Consider the following 24,115-nt stretch of genomic DNA (forward strand, 5'->3'; position numbering starts at 1 on the left):
GGTCGGGTAAACTGAAGCCATCGGTTGAGTAAAAGCTGTTTGTTATAAAATGGTTTCCAGGCGCTGCAGGCTCGCCGGATACAGTGTGAGCACCAGAACGGGGATCCGTTGGTATGGACCTCTCATCGGGTCATGAAATGGATCAGAGATATTGACCTGAAGGTGGGCAAGACTAGACTCACCGGTCTATGTACACTATATTTTATCCTTTTTAAACTCACATCATGAAGCGACAGTCGTTGCAGCGAAGCAAATATTTTGATTAAATATTAATAATCAAGATGTATTGAGCATTATAAGAACACTATCACAAGGTATTGTGGGTAATCGAGGCTCTTGTGTTTACTCAGCGCTCCCTATCTCCTCACAGTGATAGAAGGCCTTTGTTATTGTATTTCTAAGCGTCTACTAGTTGATTACGAAGCCTCTATGGTGATAGAGGCGGTCAACACTGTCTGCCGTCCTGGCATAGGACGACGTGTTTCCATTATGACCACATTCAGGGTGTGTAGAGATAACGCCGTCTGGACTGACATCCTGTTAATATCCTCAGGGAGTGTGAATTTATACTGACACCAACAAATGAATCAATATGTTTTTTTGTCGAGGAGCCAATTTGACATCATTTATGAGGGACAGTTGATATCAGAGCCAGTAACGGGCGTCTTATGAAAGAAAACGAATCACTCTTTGGCCTTCTTTCCATCCACCTGTCCAGGAGTTTGCTGAAAGTCTTCTCGGCAGCGGAGTTCACGGCGCCGTCATGGTGCTCGACCCCACTTTTAACACTGACGCCATGGCGACGGCACTGGGGATCCCTAACAACAAGCACATGGTTCGTCGACACCTCGTTGAGGAGATGAAAACCCTGATTGGCCCGGCCAGGTGAGAGGAGACATCCACACGGAACCACCAAGACAATCTCTGATAATATTTGTTTGTGAATGTTGCACAAAGGTGTGTCTTTAATTTAAATACTATTTTTGCGGCTGTCTCAAACTTCCCATGTTCCCTTGCAGGACGGATGCCAAGCAGGACTACGAGGGTCTTGGCCTGGGAACGCCACCAACCCTCCTTCGCCAGAACTCCCTGGGCCGACCGCCCAGCTCCACCGGCCGACACACTGATGACGAAGGCTCGCTGAGGAGGAGGGCTGTCAAGGTGGGGGAACTTTCATAAGTTGTTTCCAGTGCAGCTCAGTGGGTCTGAGAAGTGAAGCCAATGCTGAAGTGCCTTAAACTTTCATTCTTTCTAACAGCCAGCAGGGGGCGACTCCTCTGATTGTATAGAAGTCTATGAGAAAATGAGCCTACTTCTCACTTGATTTATTACCTCAGTAAACATTGTAAACATGAGTTTATGGTCTCAATCGCTAGTTTCAAGTCTTCTTCAATACAGCATGATGTTCATTTAGTAAATGATGGTCCCATTTAGAGTCAAATAGACCATAAAGCAGGGGATGCTTTAGGGCGGGGCTACCTTGTGATTGACAGGTCGCTACCACGGCGTTATACAGTCTGGGAGTTGTCCACATTTTCCTCTTACAACTTCAACTCTTTCACAGTGTGTTTTCACTTCATGAAAGTTAATTATAACCTTTTTGGTCACCTGAAAGCACCTTATTCAGCGTTTGGTTGTACTTAGCTCCACCCTCTCGTGTCACTTCTGGTTGCAAAAAAATCAAGATGGCAACTTCCAAAATGCCGAACTCGACTTCAAAACGGCAGTCCACAAACCAATGGGTGACGTCACGGTGACTACATCCACTTCTTATATACAGTCTGCGGTGCAGGCAAGACAATACAAAATACACAACACAAACTACAACCAGGCTGCACGGCGGTGCGGTGGTTAGCACTGTCGCAGCACCTGAAGGTCGCATGTTGGAACCCCAGCTTGGGGCCCTTCTGTGTGGAGTTTGCACGTTGTCCCCGTGTTAGCGTGGGTTTTCTCCGGTACTCGGGCTTCCTCCCACAGTCCAAAGACAGGTTTGGTTCACTGTTGACTCTAAATGTCCTGTAGGTGTGAATGTGAGCGTGATTGGTTATCTGTCTCTATGTGTCAGCCCTGTGATAGTCTGGCGACCTGTCCAGGGTGTACCACGCCCAATATCAGCTGGGATCGGGTTCAGCCCCCCGCGACCCCGAATGGGATAAGCGGTTACGGATGAATGAATGAATGAATGAATGAATGAAACTACAACTAAGCTGATGGAAAGGATAAAGGTGCTTTAATTATGCTGCACAGAGAATCTGTTCTGTGTATTTCTAGTAAAACGAATGTGTGTTTCTGTTTCAGCCTCCGACAGGGTTCAGCCCCAAAGCCCGCAACGGGCGAGACCTGAGTTGCCACGGCAGCTACGGCTCCCTGCCTCGGGACGGTCGAGACCAGACTCCGCCCCGAGCCGAGGGAAGCCCCATCCACGGTTACACCAGCATCGAGGTCACCAACGTGTGAGGTCATCACACGAAACACCAGCCGTCAGCTTCATCGCAACTAAAATCTTCATCGTGGACATTTGTCATGTGCTCCTAAACACGGGATGGTTATTTTTTCTAAAGAGGACAGATTGCACTTTTTAAACAGGAACAGGATTCTTTTTTACAAGTTTCCTGGTTTAAGAAAAAAAAAAAAAAAGACTCACTGTGTGCAGGTGGTATTTTGATGTTTTTTTGGGGGGGGCAGTAATTTCTCTTCCCCGACGCCAGAATCAAGAGATGAACGACAAGCTAAATGATTATTTTTCTATTTTTTTGTGCGTGTAAATGGTTCTTTGTGAATCAGGATGTGACTTGGCAGTTTGTTTTTGTTGACTGGTTGCTCTTGACTGTTTCTCTGAGGGGAAAGGAGATTAAAAAAAGACTGTTTGTATAATAATACAGGGTACTTGATGACAAAGTTTCATATCAGTGTAAATTGTTCTCGTTTCATTCAGTTTGTGATGCCTTGTCAGTGTAGCCGAGGACAGTGGACAGAAAAAAAAAAACAGACTTGAAATGAATTTTAAATTCTAGAGTTTATGTTTGATAGTCATTTTTCATCTTGCACATTTACACAGTTGTGTCTAAACAAAATGTAGCACCCTCTTCTGATGTTTTCTACTGTGCAGTAAACATGGAAAAAAAAATAGTTGAACAATGCCAACAAAAGATGACTGCAGAGCTGTACGTCCACAGACGCCTAGAAGGGCTGAACGCTGTGAGGATGCTTATATGTGGGAATGAAAGAGTTCCTTTTAATGAAATAAAGATGACATCTCAAAATGAATCGTCCTGTTGTACCCGTCTTCAGCAGAAAGTTCAATAAAAATACAGTACCAATGAATAAAATGACTTCATGTACACATTTACAAACGTTCAGAGAGTTATCAGCTAACTCTATGCAGCTTTTTAGTTCATTGTTTTGGTTTAATGGATGCAAATGGATTGTATTTTTCAGTGTTACAGATCTCAACAACCCTGTTTTCAACAACAAAAGCTCCAGTAAACCTACTGTGAGCTGCCGGTCCAACACCAAACAACCAGCTGGTAAAGAGAGTCACACATCGAGCAGCTAAAGAGGTATTCAACACGTTGGTTCAAATTAACTCTGGTTGACGGAGGTGGTGGCAAGATGAGATGTGTACTCCCTGTGTGAAGGTTTTTGGTATTTATCATCACTGTTTCGTGCAGTTAAATCACGTCTCCTTTTATTTCACTCTCCTCTCGTCTTATTTCACAACAATCCTCTTTTTCACTTCCTCATTTGTCCCACCAATCCCCTCTTTTCCCATCTCTTCTTCCTGTTTAACACATTTTCATCCCAACTCGTCACATACTGCCCCTTTTGTCACGCCTCTTGGCATCAAAACTTCATAGTCAGGTTTAGGAAATAAGTTCATGTTTGGGCTTAAAACTACTACTAAACTTTGTAAAGTGAAAATGAAACTGAACATTGTGAACATGGGACATGAATGAACAGCTGATTGTAACCTGAAAGTGCCCTCCCTGTGTGTGTGTGTCTTTTCGTTCTTTAAACTACGTCACCACAACACTCTCTGTGAGCGTTCACTGTTGCCGCCGATGGGTTTATAATGTAGTTAATTGAAAGCCTTATACCAGCGCTAAATTGTGCCTTGTGCGTCGGTATCACACGCCGACAGCTGTGACAAAGCGTCGGTATTTGACGCCCATGAGCTGGTATTTCTCTCAGGAGTTGATAGAGGCCACACCTATGCTGGATGTGTAAGTAGGCCGCTGTGTGCTGACACGTTAGCCACAGAAACTTTACAAGGCGATACTATTTAAGGGTTCTATGTCCGTCAGGCTGTTTTAGACTTTTTCTGTCCCCCTCGTCGCCAAAAAAACAACAACAAACACATGAGTGGTGGTGTTTATGGATGAGAGGGGCTTTGACAGATTATAACAGATTTGGCCAAAACAGCACAACACACACCAACAGATTCCATTCATGAACAACAAGAGTCCCGACAGGCTGCTGTGTTCTAACATGTTAACCACAGAAACTTTATTAGGCGATAGTATTTAATCGTTCTGTGTCCGTCAGACTGTTTTTGGACTTTTTCTGCCCCCCTGTGGCCAAAAAAACAACCACAACAAAATTAAATGTATGAATGCGAGGAGCTTTGACAGTGTGAGGAAGAGGGAATGATAGAAATCCCCTGTTTGAAGAGAGAAACAATCGTCCTTATTGTTTCATTTGCATGAGGAAGTGTGTGTAGTTAATGTGGATAAGGGGTAAATACTAAACTCAGTGATTACCTTTATGATTCTGTACTCTTGGCTGGTTTCTCGACAGTGTTTTAATGAGTCACTCCAGTAATCTCTCCTCTGTCTGGTCAGGCATGTCAACTCCCGTCTGTGTTCAGACCTTCACGCAACACAACATGGAGCAACTTCCTCCTCTTACTCACAGTGACTGGGTCATTGTGACAAGCTAATAATGACACAGCAGCACCAGGAGACATGCTACACCTCTCACGTCTCTGGGAATCCATTATATGAGGCCCATTAGAGATATCGGAGGTATGACGACGGAGAGAAGGAAGGTGTGTCAGGTGAAGCTCCACCTGAGAAATGAGCTCGGCTACCTATTAGGGAAACATTCAGGGAGAAATGTAATTACACGCTCAGCCATAAAAACCAGGATCAATAATTACACGTCAGTGGACGTGAAGGAGCTTGCAAATTGGATTGCAGCAACAGCAACGGTTATTTTATTGGAGTAATGTATGATTTTATTTGCAGGGAAAGGTGCACTGTTAAGACTATTGATTGAATGCCACATATATTTATAGCCACAGTTGATTAGCTAAACTTAAGGCTGTAATCAAGCTTATCTATCTTACTGTAACATACTTACCTTGTAGCTGCCGACATATCCCTTCATTTTACTACAGGCTGACAGTGATAGCACTTCCAGATGTAATCAAGGCTTGTTCACTCTGTGTGTGTTTGTGTGTGAAGTAAAACTGAGGAACCAGACAAAAGCTCAGGAGGAAGAAAGCCTCCCCAGAGACCAAAACAACGGGGTTGCCTCACTCAAAAGGAACAATGCAGTGAGTGGCCGGGGTTGGACTGGTTTTGTCATTATTGTGAAATAGTCCAGTTACAGCAGGCCGGTACAGAGGACAACATGTAACATGTAAACTAGAGACGTACAAGCAGAAACACAGAGACGTCTGTACTGTGTAAATGATGGACAGACAATCTGTGAATCATGTGAATCATGTGTATCATGTGTATAACGGTCCGTCGTGTCCAAAGGGCTCAAAAGGAGTGACAGCGAGTAGGTGGGAAGTTCACAAAGAGGAAGTAAAAACCTGGTTGCATACCGTAAGTCGTCACCCTGACATGAAACTCATTGACTAGTTAGTGTTTACTGCACGGGGGAGTACTGAGCAACGTCATTTGTTACTCATGGTGTAAGACTTTTCATGGACTTCAAAAATGTTGTCACCATTTTGTGGGATTCGACTCAGAAGAGATTTGTGCAAATCTGTCTAACTGTAGAATTGGAGAGAAAATGACGGCCAGGATGAAGCCGGGCAATAAAAAAAAAAAGGATGAATCAGTCTGATTGGATAGTTTCCACACACATAAACATATTTTAGCCGACAAATTTCGGTTCCCAAATAAAAATATTCCACTCTCTGCAGATCTTTGATGACTACATCATGAGTCATCATTGAAAACATCTTGTCTTGTAGTAGCAGGGGTGGAATTTAACTAAGTACATTTACACAAGTACTTCACTTAAGTATAATTTTGAGGTACTTGTATAATATATATTTTTCTGCATAATGAGTACTTATACTTTTGGTACTTTAAGTATATTTTGACATTATTACTTTTGCACTTTTATGTGAGTACAATTTTGAATGCAGGACTACAGTAGTAGAGTAGTATTGCTATACTTTAGTACTTCTTCCACTATACTGGATAGTAGGGACGCCAAATGAGTCTGCCAGAAAATTATGGAACACCAAATACAACTGAATGTCTCCATACTGCATACAATACACCGATTCTAACATTGTTTTGAATGTCTTTATCGCATTCACACCACAAGAAACTTTCAGTCCTCTTTCCCAGAAGACAGTTTGGCAAAATTAAATAAGATATAATTAATGATGGCTGAATTCAGTTTAGCTGCTTCAGTTTCAGGGTCCTGGTATTGTGCATACTGGCTCATTGTCACACTGTCATGACTTACTGGGACACTTGAATAGAACAGAGCCGTTGTTCATGTTATTAGTAACACTTGTGCTTATAGTAACACCTAAGACATGTCAAAATGTCTGCTGTTTAAAAGCCTTATGGTGGTGCTGGTGGTGCTGGTGTGCATGGACATTGTTGTTACTTGTGTGGAGTTTAAAATCCGTTGTTGATTTTCATTTAAACACAAGTTAATATTCATCTATTATTCTTCATATGTTGACTTGTATGCTCCCTGCAGACAAATGATAGGCCACATTTCTGCATGTTCAGCTGACTGTGCTCTGATTAAAGCCTCTCCAGGGAACACTAGTTTAGCATTTAATTGGAAATGTACTGAATAGTGTCTCTAATTTGCATGAAATTAGTGCAGAATTACATAATTCTTTATAGGAAAGCCCCTAGGATTTGTTTTAAAGAAATGTAAATCATCTAATACTAGCTTATGTCTCCGTCTACAGATGCTGAAGACTGAAGACAAATGGACTACAGACAAATATGCAGAGGTTAAAAAATACCATCTTTTTTCTATTAACTTATTTGTTTATTTAATTTATTATTATTACTTTCTTATCTTTGTATTAATATTATTATTTTATTTTATTTTTTAATTTATTATTCTATTCTTTTTATTATGATTATTATTATTATTTTTTTCTTTTCTTAATTTTATTTCAATTTTGAATGCTGAAGTTGTTTTCCCTAGTGTACTTATTGTGTTCATCTCTAAGCTCAACTACTTAAAAAAATTGGTTTATAAACTATTGTAATACGAACTGTAAATTGCATAAATGAAAACAACCTCGAAAAAAGGGAAAAAATAAAGTATGAAAAAAACAAATACCATCTTGTCAACCTAGTTGTTATATCTCTGCCCCTCCCTTTTTCTTAAATTAAAAAAAATATATACGTATATTTAAATATATTTTTTTTTCTACTTATTTTTTTTATTCATAATTTCTAATGCAGATGTTGTTTTCTTTTGTGTACATATTGTTGTGTTCGTTTCTAAGCTCATTACTTAAAAGTTTGTTTATAAACTTTTGTAATTATGAACTGTAAATTGCACATATGAAAATAATCTCGAAAAAAAATATATGTAATAAAAAGAAAGAAAAAAAGAAAGAAAATGTACTGAATAGTGTCTCTACTTTGCATGCAATTAGTGCTGAATGACATCATTCTTTACAGGAAAGCCCCTAGGATTTGTTTTAAAGAAATGTAAATCATCTAATACTAGCTTGTTTCCGTCTACAGATGCTGAAGACTGAAGACAAATGGACTACAGACAAATATGCAGAGATAAAAAAATATCATCTTTTTTCTATTAACTTATTTGTTTATTTAATTTATTATTATTACTTTCTTATCTTTGTATTAACGTTATTATTTTATTTTATTTATTATTTATTATTCTATTCTTTTTATTATGATTATTATTATTATTTTATTTTCTTCAACCTAGTTGTTATATCTCTGTCCCTCCCTTTTTTAACTTTTTTTTTATTAATATTATTTTTTTCATTAATTTTTTTTCTACTTATTTTTATTTATTTATTATATTATATATAATAAAGAAAAAAAGAAAGAAAAAGTACTGAATAATGTGTCTAATTTGCATGCAATTGATGCTGAAAGACATCATTCTTTACAGGAAAGCCCCTAGGATTTGTAAATCATCTAAAACTAGCTCATGTCTCCGTCTACAGATGCTGAAGACTGAAGACTGAAGACTGAAGGGGGCTGCAGCCAAATATGCAGGGGTAAAAAAAAATAAAAAAATACCAGAAATATGTGCCCTCATACTTTCCCTCCATCTCTGAAGCAGCCCGGCAGTGAAGAGGTTAACTGTGAACCTGGAAGTGCAGCAGAGAGCCTCCTCTTCCTCCTCCTCCTCCTCCTCCTCCTGGTCTCTCTGTATGGGCCCATCATCCGTCTCAGGCTCAGAAAGGAAAGTTCCTCCTGAAACAGAAACGCTATTTTGTCACCAGATCATCCAGCAGCAGCAAACACTCCTCCTGTCTGTCCTCCTGTCTGTCCTCCTGTCTGTCCTCCTGTCTGTCTGCAGAGAGAGGAAATAAACACACCACACCTCCATCTGAGCAGGAGAACAAGAAGAAGAAGAAGAAGAAGAAGAAGAAGTTACTTCTCGTCATAAGGATGCGAAGGTGAGTGTAATAAAGCTACTATGTCGCTACATTGTTCATTTAGTGTCGCAGAAATGTTGCAAAAAAGTTCTAAAAGCATCCGGTGAAGCTTCTGTAAAGTTGTAATGACCGTTCCGTCTCCAGCTGGTCAACATGAACCCGCCCAGTCCACCACACAACGGTAACTCTGAGCTAACCCAGCTAGTGGGAGGATTTAACGCTCAAACACTCTCAACCTTTACATGAAGACACCATCATATCACCGTTTAGACTCTATTAAGCGTTATATCTGACCCAAGCTTCACTGGTTAATAAACTAAAAGACAATAAAGAGTCATTTTAGAGGTGAACATTTGGCTCCAAAACTATTTCCTACTGTGGTGAAATCCCACTTCAGACACCAGATCACACATGGTGGGCTTTTACAGCAGCAGAGGGGATATAGTGCAGAAAACAAAATATGAACAATTTAAATAGAAGGAAATATAAAAATAGGAACAATATACACAGTATTGACATTAAACAGACTACTAATAACCTGTCATGTGGTGAAATATAACCTTAACACGCCCCACACAAGTCCATAATATGTGATATATCTTGATTTTTTATTATCCTTATCATTTCTAGATTAATCGTTTGGTTTATAGAATGTCAGAAAATAGTAAAACAATGTCCAACTCCAAGGTGATTTCTTTAAATGCCTAGTTTTATCAGTCCAAAACCGAAATATATTCACTTTAATATGATATAAAACAGAGAAAAGAAGGAAATCTCCATATTTGGGAGGCTGAAAAATGACTTTAACGATTAGTCGATCATCGAGCGACTATTATTTTGTTGATCGACTAATCACTTGTTTTATCTCAGTTAGAAGGCACTCAACTTTTAAGAGATTTATGTTTCTCCTTAGAAAGATGAAACCCTGTTCAGTTTGATCAGCTGTTCATGATATTTATTTTCCAAAGTCACTCAATTTCCTAGGTGTCAGTTCAGTGCTTCATTAAATACTCCATGAAGTAATATCTTTACTCCCTTAAAGCCAGATATCACCGTTTAGAGTCTGTTAAGCGTAACATCTGACCCACGCTTTACTGTTTAATAAACTAAGAGTCATTTAGAGGTGAACAAACTATTTCCGACTGTGATGCAATCCTACTTCCCACACAAGATCACACATGTGTTGTAAAGGAGGGCTTATGAGCATAATGTCATTGTCTTACTTTACTGTGGTGAAATACAGCCGGTGACACGCCCCCACACAAATCCATAATATGTGATATATCTTCACATACATGTTCCTCTGGGTTGCACCATGATGTGTGTCTGCTGTCGCTGCTAACAGGCTAGTTGGTAGTACTGTATGTGTCCAGCTGCCTCGATAAGCCTACTTCTATGTCATGCCATGCATTCCTTAGTCAGAGAGGTTATTCCTAAATTGGAGCTGGGGTTTTCCGACTTCCCCCCCCCTCCCCCCCTCACTCCCAGCAGGTCTGGGCGTGTTTGCAGAGTAGACGCTGACATACTTTTGCATTTGGTGTGTGTATAATTGATTATCCCAGAGGTTATATTAGCCTATTGATAGTTAATTTATTGGACTTTTGTCTGAGTTTATGTCCGGTTCCCAGCAGATCTGATCTAGCAAAGATAAACTAGTTCCACTGCAGGGTGGCCTTCAGATCAAATATGCTTAATGCTATACTCATAATGATTTGTTCTCGGGATACACCGATACTGGATCAGATATCGGACCGATATTGATTCAAATAGCTGTGACAATGGGGCTATTCAATTCAATTCTATGGTTATATACTATATACATTATATACTGTATTTTTAATTCCTGTTAAAGTTGTGACTAATCTGTTGCTGCACTAAAAAGGTTTACACTTCATATGTAATTCCTGTTAGTTTTGAAAATGTATTACCAAGTTGCTAGTGTATGATTGATTATTTTAATAATAAAGAACAATTAAATAAATGTATATCTATGTATTTATTGGTTAGTAAGTTAGTAAAGCAATGTTTAATTCAAGCCTGACACATTAAAGAATGATCCCAGTGACTTCCACATCCCTGATTTGTTCCAAGATGTAGATGGCAGCACGTACTGATCAATACAATAGATTTTAAAAGATGGAAACAGGAAGTAACAAAGCAAACCTTTTATATTGCATAGCCGAGATATAGTTATGTTTTACAGTGGCCCTAGCTGTCCTTATCTCCCCTCGTAAGGTGTTGACGTTGGGTAAGTGGTGACTTTTGAAAGGCAAGTCTGCTGTAAATTTTTACCATGCAACACACCCATTCTCAGAGGCCTCCACAGAGGTATTTCTACTTCAGTGAAGTTTATGTCCTGTCACATTCACTGAGAAATGGGTTTGTTCTCTAATAAAAGAGCAAACATGTGAGCGGCAGCAGCATCCCAGTTTCTCAAACTCCCAAGGTGAATTCTTTAAATGTCTTCTTATGTCAGTCCAAAACCAAAAGATATCCAGTTTAATATGATATGAAACAGAGAAAAGCAGGAAATCTCCATATTTGAGAAGCTGAAAACTGCATTTTCTGATATTTTTGCATGAAAAATTACTTTAACAATTAGTCGATCATCAAGCGATTCTTTTTTTGTCGATCGACTAATCTTAATTAGTTCGAAGGCACTCAAATGTTAAGAAAAAAACCCAAGTTATATGTTTCTCCTCAGAAAGACAAACCCCTTTGCAGTATATGATCTGATGGAGTAGACTGGAGACTAGTTTGATCAGCTGTTCATGATTTTAATGTTGTGGATAATAATATCTTTACTTCTTCAAAGCTGTATTAAGGATTTCTGACCTGTAAAGGGCACACAGACGCTAAAACAAACTCACAGAAGCACAGCTCTGATATGCCGTCAGCTTATCATTTAGTTTATTTTAGCTTTCTGTTCCATTCTGTGGTATGTTTCTCAGTTTGTGTCCGACCTCACCTGCCTTTCTCTCTACAGGTTTTGACCTCACTGGAGCTGGTCTGACTGAAGTTTAAGGACTGACAAGATGCGTTCCAGTGTGGACGTACCGCCAAGCAACACCAACAACAACAATAACAACAACAGCAGCAGTGAGAACAGTGGAAACTCAGGTTCCCAGTATGCACTGTGTGCTCTGGGCGTTGGGCTTGTTGCCCTCGGTATTGTGATGATCGTGTGGAGCGTGGTACCTGCGGAGGCGGCCGGTAACAGCAGCAGCAACAGTTCAGGAGGAGGAGACGATGATGTTACTAGCGGCAGGAAACATAAAGCGTCCTCCGTGGCCTTTGTCTTGGTGGGGTCCGGGGTGGTCATGCTGCTGCTGTCCTTGTGTCTGGGGATGAGGAACAAGCAGCGGGAGCAGCAGAGGCTCCAGGAGGCCCAGAACAACGGAGGAACGGCCACGAGGGAGCAGGAGGAAAGAGAAACGTGAGTCCAATCAGAGCTTTCAAGCTAAACAACATTTTGACCTTAGGAATGAAGAGATGTGCTCTCCAAGATGACAGATGTTTGTTGTTGTTATGTCTGTGAGCAGAAAATAGATTTGACTGTGTAGATGTTCTTGACAGATCACACAGCTTTGCTCTATTACAAGGATCCCTGTTGCACAGAATGACGCTGTGTTATTTTCAGATCATTATGAAAAATCAGTGATTAGATGGATAATCCATGATGCTGAAAACTCTTCTTTTAGTCAAGTCTCTGAGGTCGTATGCCTCTTTAAAGTTCTGGGACTTGAAACTTACATCAAGAAGCTAACAAATTCTCATCATCCGTTTAGTAACATCCATGTTTGCTTATTTTTTTATTTACCGGCACGTCAGGTACAGACTAGTACACGAGTCAAGTCCTTCAAGTCTTGAGTATTTCTCACTAGCTAGCACATATTTAACAGTCGTCACAGAAAGTGATTTGTGGCTTAACAGGCACATTTTACATGAAACATTTGAGAATACTAATAATATAATTGATTATGCATATATTCTCCTTGTTTTAGCTCCAGTACAGGACCTGACAGAGTACACAGGGCCCTTTCACAAGCCAGTCCGTTGGTGCAGTTCATTTAGGCGGTTGTCAACACAGTAATCGTACTCTGGTGCGGACCAAAACAACCGGTCTCTTTAGTTTCCAAGCAAACTAAAACGTAGGCTGCCTGTGCCGGCATTTGTTGAGATGAACCCGGGTAAACGACAGGTTAACATGAGTGGGAGAGGACTGACCTGGACTTCTGCAGAAGTCTGATGTTTGCTTGACATCTGGGTCAGAGAGAACATGCAGAATGGGCTAAATAAAGTCTACAAAAATAGTGACGTTTGCCAAGTAGTTCGAGATAAACTGGAGGAGAAGGGATTTATGAGCACAGTGGATCAGTGCCAAGTCAAAGTGAAAACACTTCGACGGCAATATTTTGAAGTCTGTGATTCCCTGCATAGAAGTGACAGCTCTTGAGATGAAAATGATAAATTCACTCCTCCAGACACGCCCCTCAGCAACGCAATTTAATTTAGTGCACTGTGAAACCGAACCACACTTAATAGAAAACGAACCAAAAGTATCAATTCCACTGTGATTCAGACTAACCAAACTGACTATGGCTTGTGAAAGTGCCCATAATGATTCATGTGTGTCATTCATGTCTATATGTGTCTATGAATGTCTGCAGTGCTGAGGAACAAGCCCAGCGTTTCGCTGTACCGAGCTACGAAGAGGCGGTGGGCAGCGGCCAGTACCCTGTCCGTCAGAGCAACCCTCGCCCCAGCACCTCCCAGCTACCTTCCTACGATGACCTCGTCCAAGTGGATGGCGTACAGTATGAACACGAGGGGTCAGAGGTCACACCTACCGGACCACAGCCTGCTCCCACCGCGGCTGTTCCCACTGTGGCTGCTTCAGCATCAACTCGCAGATCTGGGAAAAATAACCGCAAGCTGCTTCCTATCAAGATCCGCAGGATTAAATCGGAGAAGCTGCACATGAAAAACGTTGATAACGCTCAGCCAGCAACTGGATTCAGTATAGAACCACTAACCCCTCCGCCGCAGTACGAGGATAAAGTGCCTCCGCTTTAAGATCAAGCCGATCATGTTTAAAACAATCTACTGAAATTCCTGGAATCTTCCATGAGACACCTTTTGTGGATCTGGATCTGTGTTTTTTAAACTTAAAGACTTGAAGATGGCTCTTCTTGCTGAACATTCCCAGTGGCACTTTGTTTTTATATAACACAGTATCTGTTCTAATTCATCATTCATGCCATGTCACTCCAAAGCACAGAACAGAGGAGCCTTTATTTTTTTTAAATTGTGGATTCCTGAGACGGATAAAGACAGATAATGACGGACGGAGTTGCTGGATCCTTCCTCACTGTGACATTGGATTTAAAAGCACACACACACACACACCAAATGCAGTTTTCCTTTAGGTCATTTTCTGTTCATGCATTATGTTTCTGTACTCCAAAGTGCACTGACTGTTCAGGTGAGGTGACGCTGACAGAGATCATAGGACATCAGTGAGTGGTGATTTGTGCAGGGCAGTCATTCTGTGAAGCAGCTGCTGTTTGGTCAGTGTTTCACCTGGAGAGGCTTTGGATTACTACTGCCAGCGGTTTACCAAACGGAGGCTCCGTGGGGAGTGACTTGTATGTACTGAGCTGACGTGACCTGATGTGGTTTGCCACACAGAAACTCTCCCTCATTGTCAACAATATCGTCTCTCCTGTTCCTCTGGAGCTTTGCAGAAAATGAGTGACACTTTAGTTGACGGGTGTCAGAGAGAGTCTGCTGAGTGTTTTATACAGAGTGCCTTCTCACTTCTATATTATCTTCTGTAGCTCTAGCTTTTGGTCTTCTTTGTCAGCCTCCTCGAAAAGCTGAAACATGGCACTGTGGTTTTCTTTACATATTCTAAGATGGGTTAAGAATCGTCTATTTTTAACCAAGATAAAACAAAGCTTTGTTAGCATTGATCAGCTACAGCTCCCGTGACTCTCAGCCATAGGCAGTCTACCAAAACCTCATGGGAAATGGAGTTGTTGGATGCTAACATAATAAGGGCTGCAGCTCTCTGCCGATTATTTTCTAGATTAATCGTGTATAAAATGTTAGAAAATAGTGAAAAATGTCCATCCCAGTTTCTCAAACTCCCAAGGTGATGTTTTTAAATGTCTTCTTTTGTCAGTCCAAAACCCAGATATTCAGTTTTATATGATATGAAACAGAGAAAAGCAGGAAATCTCCATATTTGAGAGGCTGAAAACTACATTTTATGACATTTTTACATGAAAAATTACTTTTAGTCGATCATCAAGCGATTATTTGTCCGTCTATCGACTAATCGTTGCAGCTCTAAACATCATATCACTTGTTTTATCTTAGTTAGAAGGCACTCAGATGTTAAGAGAAAACCCAAGTTGTATGTTTCTCCCTGGAAAGACAGAACCCTGTGCAGTATGTGGTCTGGTGGAACGGACTGGAGGCTAGTTTGATCAGCTGTTCTTGATTTTAAGGTTATGGATATTTCTTTACTGAGCAGGGCATACTGCGTTTAGTGTCTGTTCGTTGCTTCATTAAATCCTCCATGAAATAGTATCTTTACTTCCTCAAAGCTGTATTAAGGCATTTTGACCTTTTTAAAGGGCACAACGACGCTAAAACAAACTCACCGAAAACACAGCTCTGATATGCCGTCAGCTTATCAAGTTGTCATGGTTACAGAATCAGATTAGCGTGCCGTTGGAGTCGTGTTTCTAGCTGAACGATAAATGTAAATCTAAATTTGGCTTGGTTTTTATCTCGGGTTTGGATTCCACCAACTTGTGAGAAACAACGCTAAGGATGTGTGATATGGAGAAAATCAAACATCACAACATTTTTGACTAAATACCTCGATATTTATGTGGACGATATTGTAGCGCTGACTATTGGTGCTTTTACAAAACATTTACACAATGAGATTTTGATAAATAATGATCTGTGGGTAGAGGTGAATAATAGAACAGCTAGAACTTCCTGTAACTTCCTGTAATGCAGCCTTAAAAAACAGTTAAAGACAACACTTATGTAATATTACGATATCCAAAGTCTCATGTCACAATATCAGTATAATATTGATATATTGCCCAGCCTTATTAAACACTAAACTCTCCTCACCATTAACTCGTTTACTCTGGCTCTGTGCCGCTTGGTGCGAGGCAGCCAGTGTGTTGTTGACATGCATATCTCATGAGACTCAACTGTACAGTCTACTCGTGCAAACAACTAAACACTGAGCTTCAGAGTTGGTTGTTCGACCAAACAAACATCGTGACGAAAGTCATACAGAAGTGTAAACTATTTGGATGGGAGGCGACTCTGTGATGGATTTAACGGCTGAAATTTATTTTTATACTTACTGGTGCAGCACCTTTTAGGTTACTTTCTTAAGAGAAATGACCTTGTAGGAAGTTGACTGTCTCATCTCATGGAGTCTTTAAGGAGTGCTAATGCTAGCTGACTGCATCTTACTGAGCTTGCCCTCCAGTTGTACACAGATAAAGTGTCTTTGTGTTCAGAACAACACCGCTGCTCTCTTCCTAAAACATTTCAAAAGACATTGTATGACTGAACCTGAGCTCTAATGTCGCTCTTGCAATGCAGTGTTGCTTTTACTCTTGCAAACGGCAGATAGAGAAGCGTAATGGAAGGAGCTTGTGAATAGTTGAAAGCCTTTCCCCTGCAGCCATGGTGAACACTGTGGAGCTGTGAAGGCAGCAGTGTAGTCTCTGTTGTTGTTGCTCGTATGAATCAAGATGACCAACAGAAAGCCTCTTTGACTGTGCAGCTGCGTCGTGACAACAGCAACTATTGCTCACTCGCTTGCTCATCACCATTCCTCCAGCCACAGCGCGACTTGCAGCTCTGTTTTCACTTAGAAGTATGCAGAGAATGAGCAGAGAAAGAGAAGATAGACGCTTCTTCAGGGAACTGATTTTACTTCTATCGCCATGCACTATTTTCTCAATACCTGTCATCAAACTCTCTCTTTCTCCTCAGGTTGGACTTGTTTTGAACAGATGAAGCCAAATGAAAGGATTTATTTTCATTTGATTAAACGTTACACATTTTATGAAGCTGCACAACTAAAATGTTTTCCTCTTTTGGTTTGTGTGACAAAAGGCACGTTGCATCAGTGACTTCATCACCCAGGTCTACACTCTGTTTGAGTAAAACTCAATGTAGTTAATACTAAAAAAAGCTACTCGGTCATTTCTGTGCAGCAAAAGGCAACACGGTGTCACATCGAGTCACTTCAGGTTTCACATTTCAATGTCTACATTTCTCTCTGTTTTTCCGAGTAGAAACTTTCCACACAGTGTATTTATTCTGTTTTATTTTGTCATGTTCAGTACTGCGGACTAGTCATCGTACCTCATTTGCAAAGGACCAGTTAACTACACCATTGATTTTATTATTATGTAGTCAAAATGTTTTACATTGATGAAATGAGTGTTTTGATTTAGCGTTTCACTTTCTTCTGTTTTACTGAGGTGTGTGTCTGTTTGTTTGTTTGTTCATTTATTATTGCATTTTTTATTACTTAAATCTCTATTTCTTTTATATGTACTGTGAAAATGTGCTTTTCTATGATATTTCTAATTTGTTTGTGGAAAATTAGAGTAAAAACAGGTTTATCTCATGAATATTTTATGAGAAATAAAAGGAAGTATTTGTAAATTAACTCCGTGTTTAAGTTATGTATTTTTGACTCGTATGCCATAATAACATTTTAACATTCATATTTACACATTTTGTTACTATACTGCAGCTACTGTATTGAAAGCTGAAGGTGAGAGAAACTATATAGTTGTCAAGTTTATAAAGGGCTTATTGTTTTTAAAGGGGACATATCGTGCTCATTTTCAGGTTCATACTTGTATTTTAGGTTTCTACTAAAACATGTTTACATACTTTAATGTTTAAAAAAACCTTTATTTTCCTCATGCTGTCTGCTTGAATATACCTGTATTTACCCTCTGTCTGAAACGCCCCGTTTTAGTGCATTTCAATGAAATTGCGTTGCTAGGCAACAGCTTAGGTCCATGTTTACTTCCTGTCAGCTGATGTCATTCACATACACTGCAACAGGCCATTTAGAATGTTTACGTTTAAAACCTTTAAATGGTCTAACTATTGTAGATTTGTGACATCACAAATGGACAGAAATCCTGACGGCTTGTTTCAAAAGCTCAGTTTCTGAATACGGGCTGTGTGTATCTCTCTGTGGATTAAGCGTTTCAATACTTTCACAGTATTTATATAGAACTGAAACCTGCTTTATAACATAAAAGACATGAAAATGTCACTTTTTAAAATATGGGACCTTTAAGTGTACTTTAGCTTTACATTAACAAACAATTGCTCTGCATTCCATGTTTAAAAAAAACCGAGATAACACATTATAAATCATAGTTGTTCTTATTGCGGACAAAAGCACTGGGATAGCCTCTTCAGTAGTTGGTCATAACCTGCAGAGTAAACAATAGAAAACACAGTTATAGTACACTTCCTGTTTTTGAAAGCCGAGCCTTTTGTTGGCTTCAGGTTCCGTTGTTTATGCTGGCAAAGTAATCACAAAATGAGACTGTTCCTCACTGTGTTCATCCAGTTGATGTAGGAGCTGACTTGCGTGAAGACGGTGGGCTTCTGGAGGACGTTGCAGCCCTGACCAGAACCGAAGCTCACCACGCCGTGGACGTCCCAGGAGCCATCGGGGTTCTGGCAATTCAGGGGGCCGCCAGAGTCTCCCTGCAGGTCAGCACACACACACACACACACACACACACACACACACACACACACACACTGTTGGCTAGCAGCTTATATACAGACACCAGACATCATCACATAGTCCTGCTGAGTTTTCCTGTTACATCATTTCAAAGTAAAAGTCCTCCCCTTGAATCTTCCTTTCCTTGAGTCTGTTATACTCTGCCGGATGGAAACTTTACAGATGACATAACTCATTGCTTTAATTGACCATTAAACCACCGTTGCCATCTTGAGATCTCCCTTCCTCGTGTGCACTCACGTTACAGCCAGCAGTGATGCCGTCACCTCCTGCACAGACCATCTTGTCTGTTGCCAGGACGCTCCACCAGTCGGGCTGTGAGCAGGTATCGTGGCCGACCACCGGCAGGAGAGCCTGCTGCAGGATGTCGGCCGCAGGACCGCTGGCTGTGGGGGAAGAAACAAACATTTTGCTGTGAGGGAGGTTCACCCGGGGGACAGGTGGAGTGCTGGAGGGAGATAATCGTTGTTAATACCAAAACTAATGGCATCCCAAGTGCAGTACATGGGATGCCTCTTGAGCAATTTAGCTGCAAGAGAGCTGCCTTGTTTATACTCCCTGCTATTTATAGTGGAGTACTGTATAGCACAACTTCCCAAACTGAGCAGTCCAATGGTGCAAGAGTGTTTAGGCCCTCAATTTCTACACGCATGTCTATATGTTTGACTGATGAGAGGGTGCAAAGCATGCTTTCTATCATATTTTACTACATCTTTACTACAGCAGAGCAAAATCAAGTCAGTTGAATGTAAACTGTGATGGTCAAAACTATCATCTAGCAGCGTAGCGTGTCCCTTCAAACTGAAGCTACGGTTTTTATTTTTAGGGAAATACTTATATTAACATGTTTACGTGCTTTGATATTCAAAAAAGGCTTTATTTTCCTCCTACTGGCTGTGCTGCAGCACCTCTTATCACACTGTGTCTGAAACGCTCTGTTTGAGCTCAGGACTTCAAGCAAGTCGTTTCAGGCGGTTCTGGAGCAGTGTTTCTGTGGGGGAGAGGAACTCCCTTTGGCGTCGACTTTGGGCTTTGTAACTTTGCAGACTTTTTACATGCACAAAAAACTATAGAACACAATAAAGGAAAAGGAAAAAGCACAATAGGTCCTCTTTAAACCCAGTCCAATGGGGCAAAAGATTCAAATTCTAGTAAAGAAACGGTAGCTCACAAGACAGTCACACATAGAGTCTATAGAGTCTATAGAGTGCTGCAGGGATGACGTATGTTCGTAGGCCAACCAGGAAGTTAGCATCGCCCTGGTTCCCTCCACAAAAAGCCAACGGGATTGTTCCATTGGGTTTTGGAGTATTGCAGAAAATAATCTCTGTGGCAAACAAACGTTTATGATACTGACACATTTTGTTCAGCAAGATAATCTCCACAAATGAACACCACTTTTATGGGCTTTGAAGTGTGAATGCAATCGCCAACAAACAACGAGGCTGTAAAGGAGGACAAGTCGGCGTGATGACGTTTAGTAGTCTCATTTAACCACTTGTTAACAACCGGCCTTTTTTAAGACTTAGATCTTCAAAATAAACGAGTGGGGTATTTATTGATGTATTTTATATCATAGAAAAAAACGTTAAAATCTCTTCAGCTTGTGTTAAAACCACAGACCTTATTTCAATCATCTAACTAAAGATCCATTGACTTCCAGACGAGGGAACTGGAAGAGCTAAACTCTTCTATCTGTGCTCTATTCTATGTTTGACTGATAAAAAGGCTGCAAAAAAAGGTTTCTATAGGATTTTACTACATCTGTGCCAAAGGCAGTAAGCAGAGCAAAATCAAGTGGTATTATTAAGTCTAATTAAAAGCATGGCACATCAAACCTAACTGAGTGAACTGTGAGATTCACATTTTTAAAAACTAGATTCATCCTGGCTGTGAAAGTCAAAAGTATCACCTGAGTCAAGTGAGAATGTGAGAGCGTAGCGTGTTCCTTCAAACTAAAGCCATCATATTAACAGGATGGATGCATCGTATCTCCCCCCAGACTTCTTTTTTAAAAATGTATTTCCCCTCAAAAACATTTTTTTATTATTATTATGCCTCTGTGCATTATAAGGCATTATGTTTTCGGGTCGTCCGTCCGTCCATCCCATCTCGTAAACGTGTTATCTCAGGAACGCCTGGAGGTAAATTTCTTCAAATTTGGCACAAACATCCACTTTGACTCAAGGTCGATGGTGGTGGTCAAAGGTCACTGTGACCTCACAACACACATTTTTTGGCCATAACTCAAGAATTCATATGCTAATTATGACAATTTCACACAAATGTCTAACAGGATCAAATGATGAAGTGAGGACATTGTGGACAGACATGGATGTAAACTGCAACTTGACCGGTCGGCGGCATATAACCGCAAGGCGGTAACTAGTTATTTTGTTGACATACCATTTCTATCAAAATGTGATCATAGATTGAACTGGTAGCTGCAGTACGAAATGAATCCCTACCCGAGGTATGGTTAGGTCTCAGCTTTTTCAGCAGGCTGATGGATAGATGTCACATTTTTATGTCAAATATTCTTGGCTTTGACTTCAATATTTGACCTAAATTTGAGTGACATAGACGCTGACTAGACACCACTAAGTAGACATTCAATAAGTCCGGGGTGGAAATTTATAATGCAGATCCACAGCGATTCATTCTGCAGCGGTTCATTCACTCACTGGAGAGTCGACCCCAGCCGGTAACGTAGCAGGGAGCGCCGTGGGGCAGGACGACGCCGCGCTCTGGGACGCAGGCGGGCATGATTGCCTCCGTGAAAGTGACGGGGGACTCCAGCTTGATCAGGGCGATGTCGTTACTGCAAAAGACAAATCCATACATTTAAGAAGTAATGACAAACAAAACATGGTTTATGCTGTATTAATGTTTCTGCTGCATCAACCTCCTGTACTGATACGACACACACAGCGGCCTGCTGATCACGCTCTGCACTTCGACTCATGAGGTGGTATTATTGAGCTGTGTGTGTGGGCGGCTGTTACCGGCTGAGTAAGGTGTTGTAGTCCTCATGAGTGATGATTGTGGCCGCCTTCAGAGCTATCGAGCCCTCCTCGATCGTCTTCAGGCTGTGTTTACCCAGCTCCACTCTGTAGTCATAGCGGTCACTGTGGGATGGAGGATGACACGGAGGTTTAGACAGTAGTATTGACTTTTCCTGCCTGTGTGTGTACAAAACTGTGTTTAAGCTGACGGTGGATTGTAAATGCTTAGTAGTCGTGTTGAGGGTTGCTCAGGAGACCAAGCTGTTTTTAACTGGCTTTAGAGAGGTAACCTTTGAGATCTCCTACTTCTTGTTTTCTGATTACAAACTGTGAAGACTTGAACTTCTCTTCTTCTACATGCCACTCTTTTCTTTCTCTATTCAGGCATGGCGGCGATTGCTGTTATTTCTTAAAGAACTGACCTGTTCTTCTGTACAGTCACATTAAAAGCAACACTTCCTGTTGGGTAGAGGAGTATTTCCTGGCACAGACCTTTGGTTTGGCACATGAATGCTTTCATGACCTGGGCAGATTGAGTCACTAAGTCAATGATGAACAGAAGGGACATTTCTTAATTACATTATTCTGTCATGGATCATCAATTTAACAATTTAGTTTCTAATTCCTAGTGCGACCAATAAGATGTAACCATAAACAAAAACCTTCCCCCATTGTGAGCCTTCCATAAACAACATGCTGTATTGTAATTGTGATTATACTGCCAACCTTCCTCTAGGGTGGAGTCAAACATACTTGATGCAGTGAGCAGCAGTGAGGACCCAGTCAGAGGAGATGAGGGTGCCTCCACAGACGTGCCTCCAGCGCCCACTGCTGTGTGACTGCAGGGAGATCTGAGCAGAGAGAGGACGGTGTGAGTGCATTCAACTACACATTACAGATTCACTACTACATGCTACAAATCCATTTAGTCTCTCACCTCTCCATGTCTGCTCCAGAGGACAAATCATTATCAGAAATTCAACATTAGTAAAAATATATACACCAATCAGCCATAACATTAGGTCAGCACGGGCACCCTGAGCGGTCTGCGGCTACGCAGCCCCGTACGCAACAAACTGCTCCTCACTGTGTGTTCTGACACCTTTCTATCAGAACCAGCATTAACCTTTTTCAGCAATCTGAGCTCCAGTAGCTCTTCTATTGGATCGGACAACACGGGCCAGCCTTCGCTCACCACGTGCATCAATGAGCCTCGGGTCTGACCCTGTCACCGGTTCACCGGTTCTCCTTCCTTGGACCACTTTTGGTAGGTTCTGACCACTGCAGACCGGGAACATCCCACAAGAGCTGCAGTTCTGGAGATGCTCTGACCCGGTCGTCTAGCCAGCACTATTTGGCCCTTGTTGTCAAAGTCACTCACATCCTTACGCTTGAACATTTTTTCTGCTTCCAACACAAAGTTCAAAATGTTCACTTGCTGTCTAATATATCCCCCCCACTGCCGGGTGCCATGGTAACGAGATAATCAATGTTATCCACTTCACCTGTCAGTGGTCTTAATGTTATGGCTGATCAGTGTATGTCACCTGTCAAGATTTGGACATTTGGATTTGTTTGGGGGTTTAGTTACACTTACAGAATATTCAGACATTAGAAATGGCATGTGAAAAAATATAAAAATATCCTAAATAAATAAAACGAAAATGAGTTTGTATATCGCTGCCTGCATGAGGCCCAATATATCGTCCAACAAAAGTAGTTATCGTTGACAGGCCTAAGTAAACGTGAAAAATAGTTGTTTTTATCTGTGGTGGTAAAATGAAAACGTGGTGTTGATGCTGCTCTTTGGTTGTCAGAGTGAAGATGTTTAGGAGCAGACGTTACCTGCCAGGGCCAGCTGTGAGGCCTGACGTCCTCTCCTGCCACCACCCTGCTCAGCACAGGAGGGACGGCGGGAAGGCCACATCCACAGGCTGGGACGAGGTTAGAAACATATATTGAGATTTAAAATATAGAAAGTAGGTGATTTCAGAAGTTCAGCGACACTTAAACAATTAATATTTCTTCAAAATAGAATATGAATATTAGTACTCTTTAAACAGACTAATAAGGGATTATTATATCTGGATTATACTACAGCAAATGAGCTTTAAGTAATTAGTGTGAGAAGATTGAAACTTACCGCTAGCTACCACAAAAGCGAGAACCAGCAGCCTCCTCATGACCGCAGTGTAGTGCAGTGTTTGTCTAAATCTTGTGTAAAGAACAGGCTTGTATTTATACTGCATGTTAGAGACTTCTAACAACTGGTGTACGTATAGGCTGTCCTGGGAAACCTGGCTGACACATGCAGAAAGTCAAACAAGTGGTGGAGACTGAGAACGCAGCATGTGGTTGGTGACAGGATTTTCCCATATTGGAGAACATTGGGTCATTTTCATCAAATTTAAG

The 24,115-nt window shown here is 41.0% G+C and overlaps 3 protein-coding genes across 12 annotated transcripts in view; 2 read left to right on the top strand and 1 right to left on the bottom strand.

Annotated features, from left to right (window-relative positions):
• Positions 1-3,263, top strand: part of kazna (kazrin, periplakin interacting protein a) — a 238,267-nt gene extending 235,004 nt beyond the window's left edge. For all 10 annotated transcript variants that reach the window (XM_074642564.1, XM_074642563.1, XM_074642562.1 and 7 more), the window contains 4 exons: positions 61-162; positions 719-885; positions 1,020-1,161; positions 2,299-3,263. In XM_074642564.1, coding sequence (XP_074498665.1) covers positions 61-162; positions 719-885; positions 1,020-1,161; positions 2,299-2,457 — 570 coding nt within the window. In that variant the 3' untranslated portion in view covers positions 2,458-3,263. The remainder of the gene's footprint in view (positions 1-60; positions 163-718; positions 886-1,019; positions 1,162-2,298) is intronic.
• Positions 3,264-8,778: 5,515 nt separating this feature from the next.
• Positions 8,779-17,588, top strand: tmem51a (transmembrane protein 51a). Its single transcript, XM_074642613.1, has 3 exons — positions 8,779-8,884; positions 11,850-12,299; positions 13,534-17,588. Exons 2-3 carry the CDS (start codon positions 11,899-11,901, stop codon positions 13,937-13,939), a joined length of 807 nt encoding a protein of 268 aa, XP_074498714.1. The 5' UTR covers positions 8,779-8,884; positions 11,850-11,898; the 3' UTR covers positions 13,940-17,588.
• A 693-nt stretch (positions 17,589-18,281) lies between these two features.
• LOC141772000 (chymotrypsin-like elastase family member 2A) lies at positions 18,282-23,967 on the bottom strand. Its single transcript, XM_074642609.1, has 8 exons — positions 23,847-23,967; positions 23,549-23,637; positions 22,457-22,554; positions 21,704-21,826; positions 21,383-21,519; positions 18,939-19,084; positions 18,503-18,655; positions 18,282-18,375 (listed from the first exon to the last, which is right to left on the bottom strand). Exons 1-8 carry the CDS (start codon positions 23,950-23,952, stop codon positions 18,358-18,360), a joined length of 870 nt encoding a protein of 289 aa, XP_074498710.1. The 5' UTR covers positions 23,953-23,967; the 3' UTR covers positions 18,282-18,357.
• Positions 23,968-24,115: the final 148 nt, after the last annotated feature.

Source organism: Sebastes fasciatus, chromosome 8 (assembly GCF_043250625.1).
Source record: "Sebastes fasciatus isolate fSebFas1 chromosome 8, fSebFas1.pri, whole genome shotgun sequence".
Classification (NCBI taxonomy): domain Eukaryota; kingdom Metazoa; phylum Chordata; class Actinopteri; order Perciformes; family Sebastidae; genus Sebastes; species Sebastes fasciatus.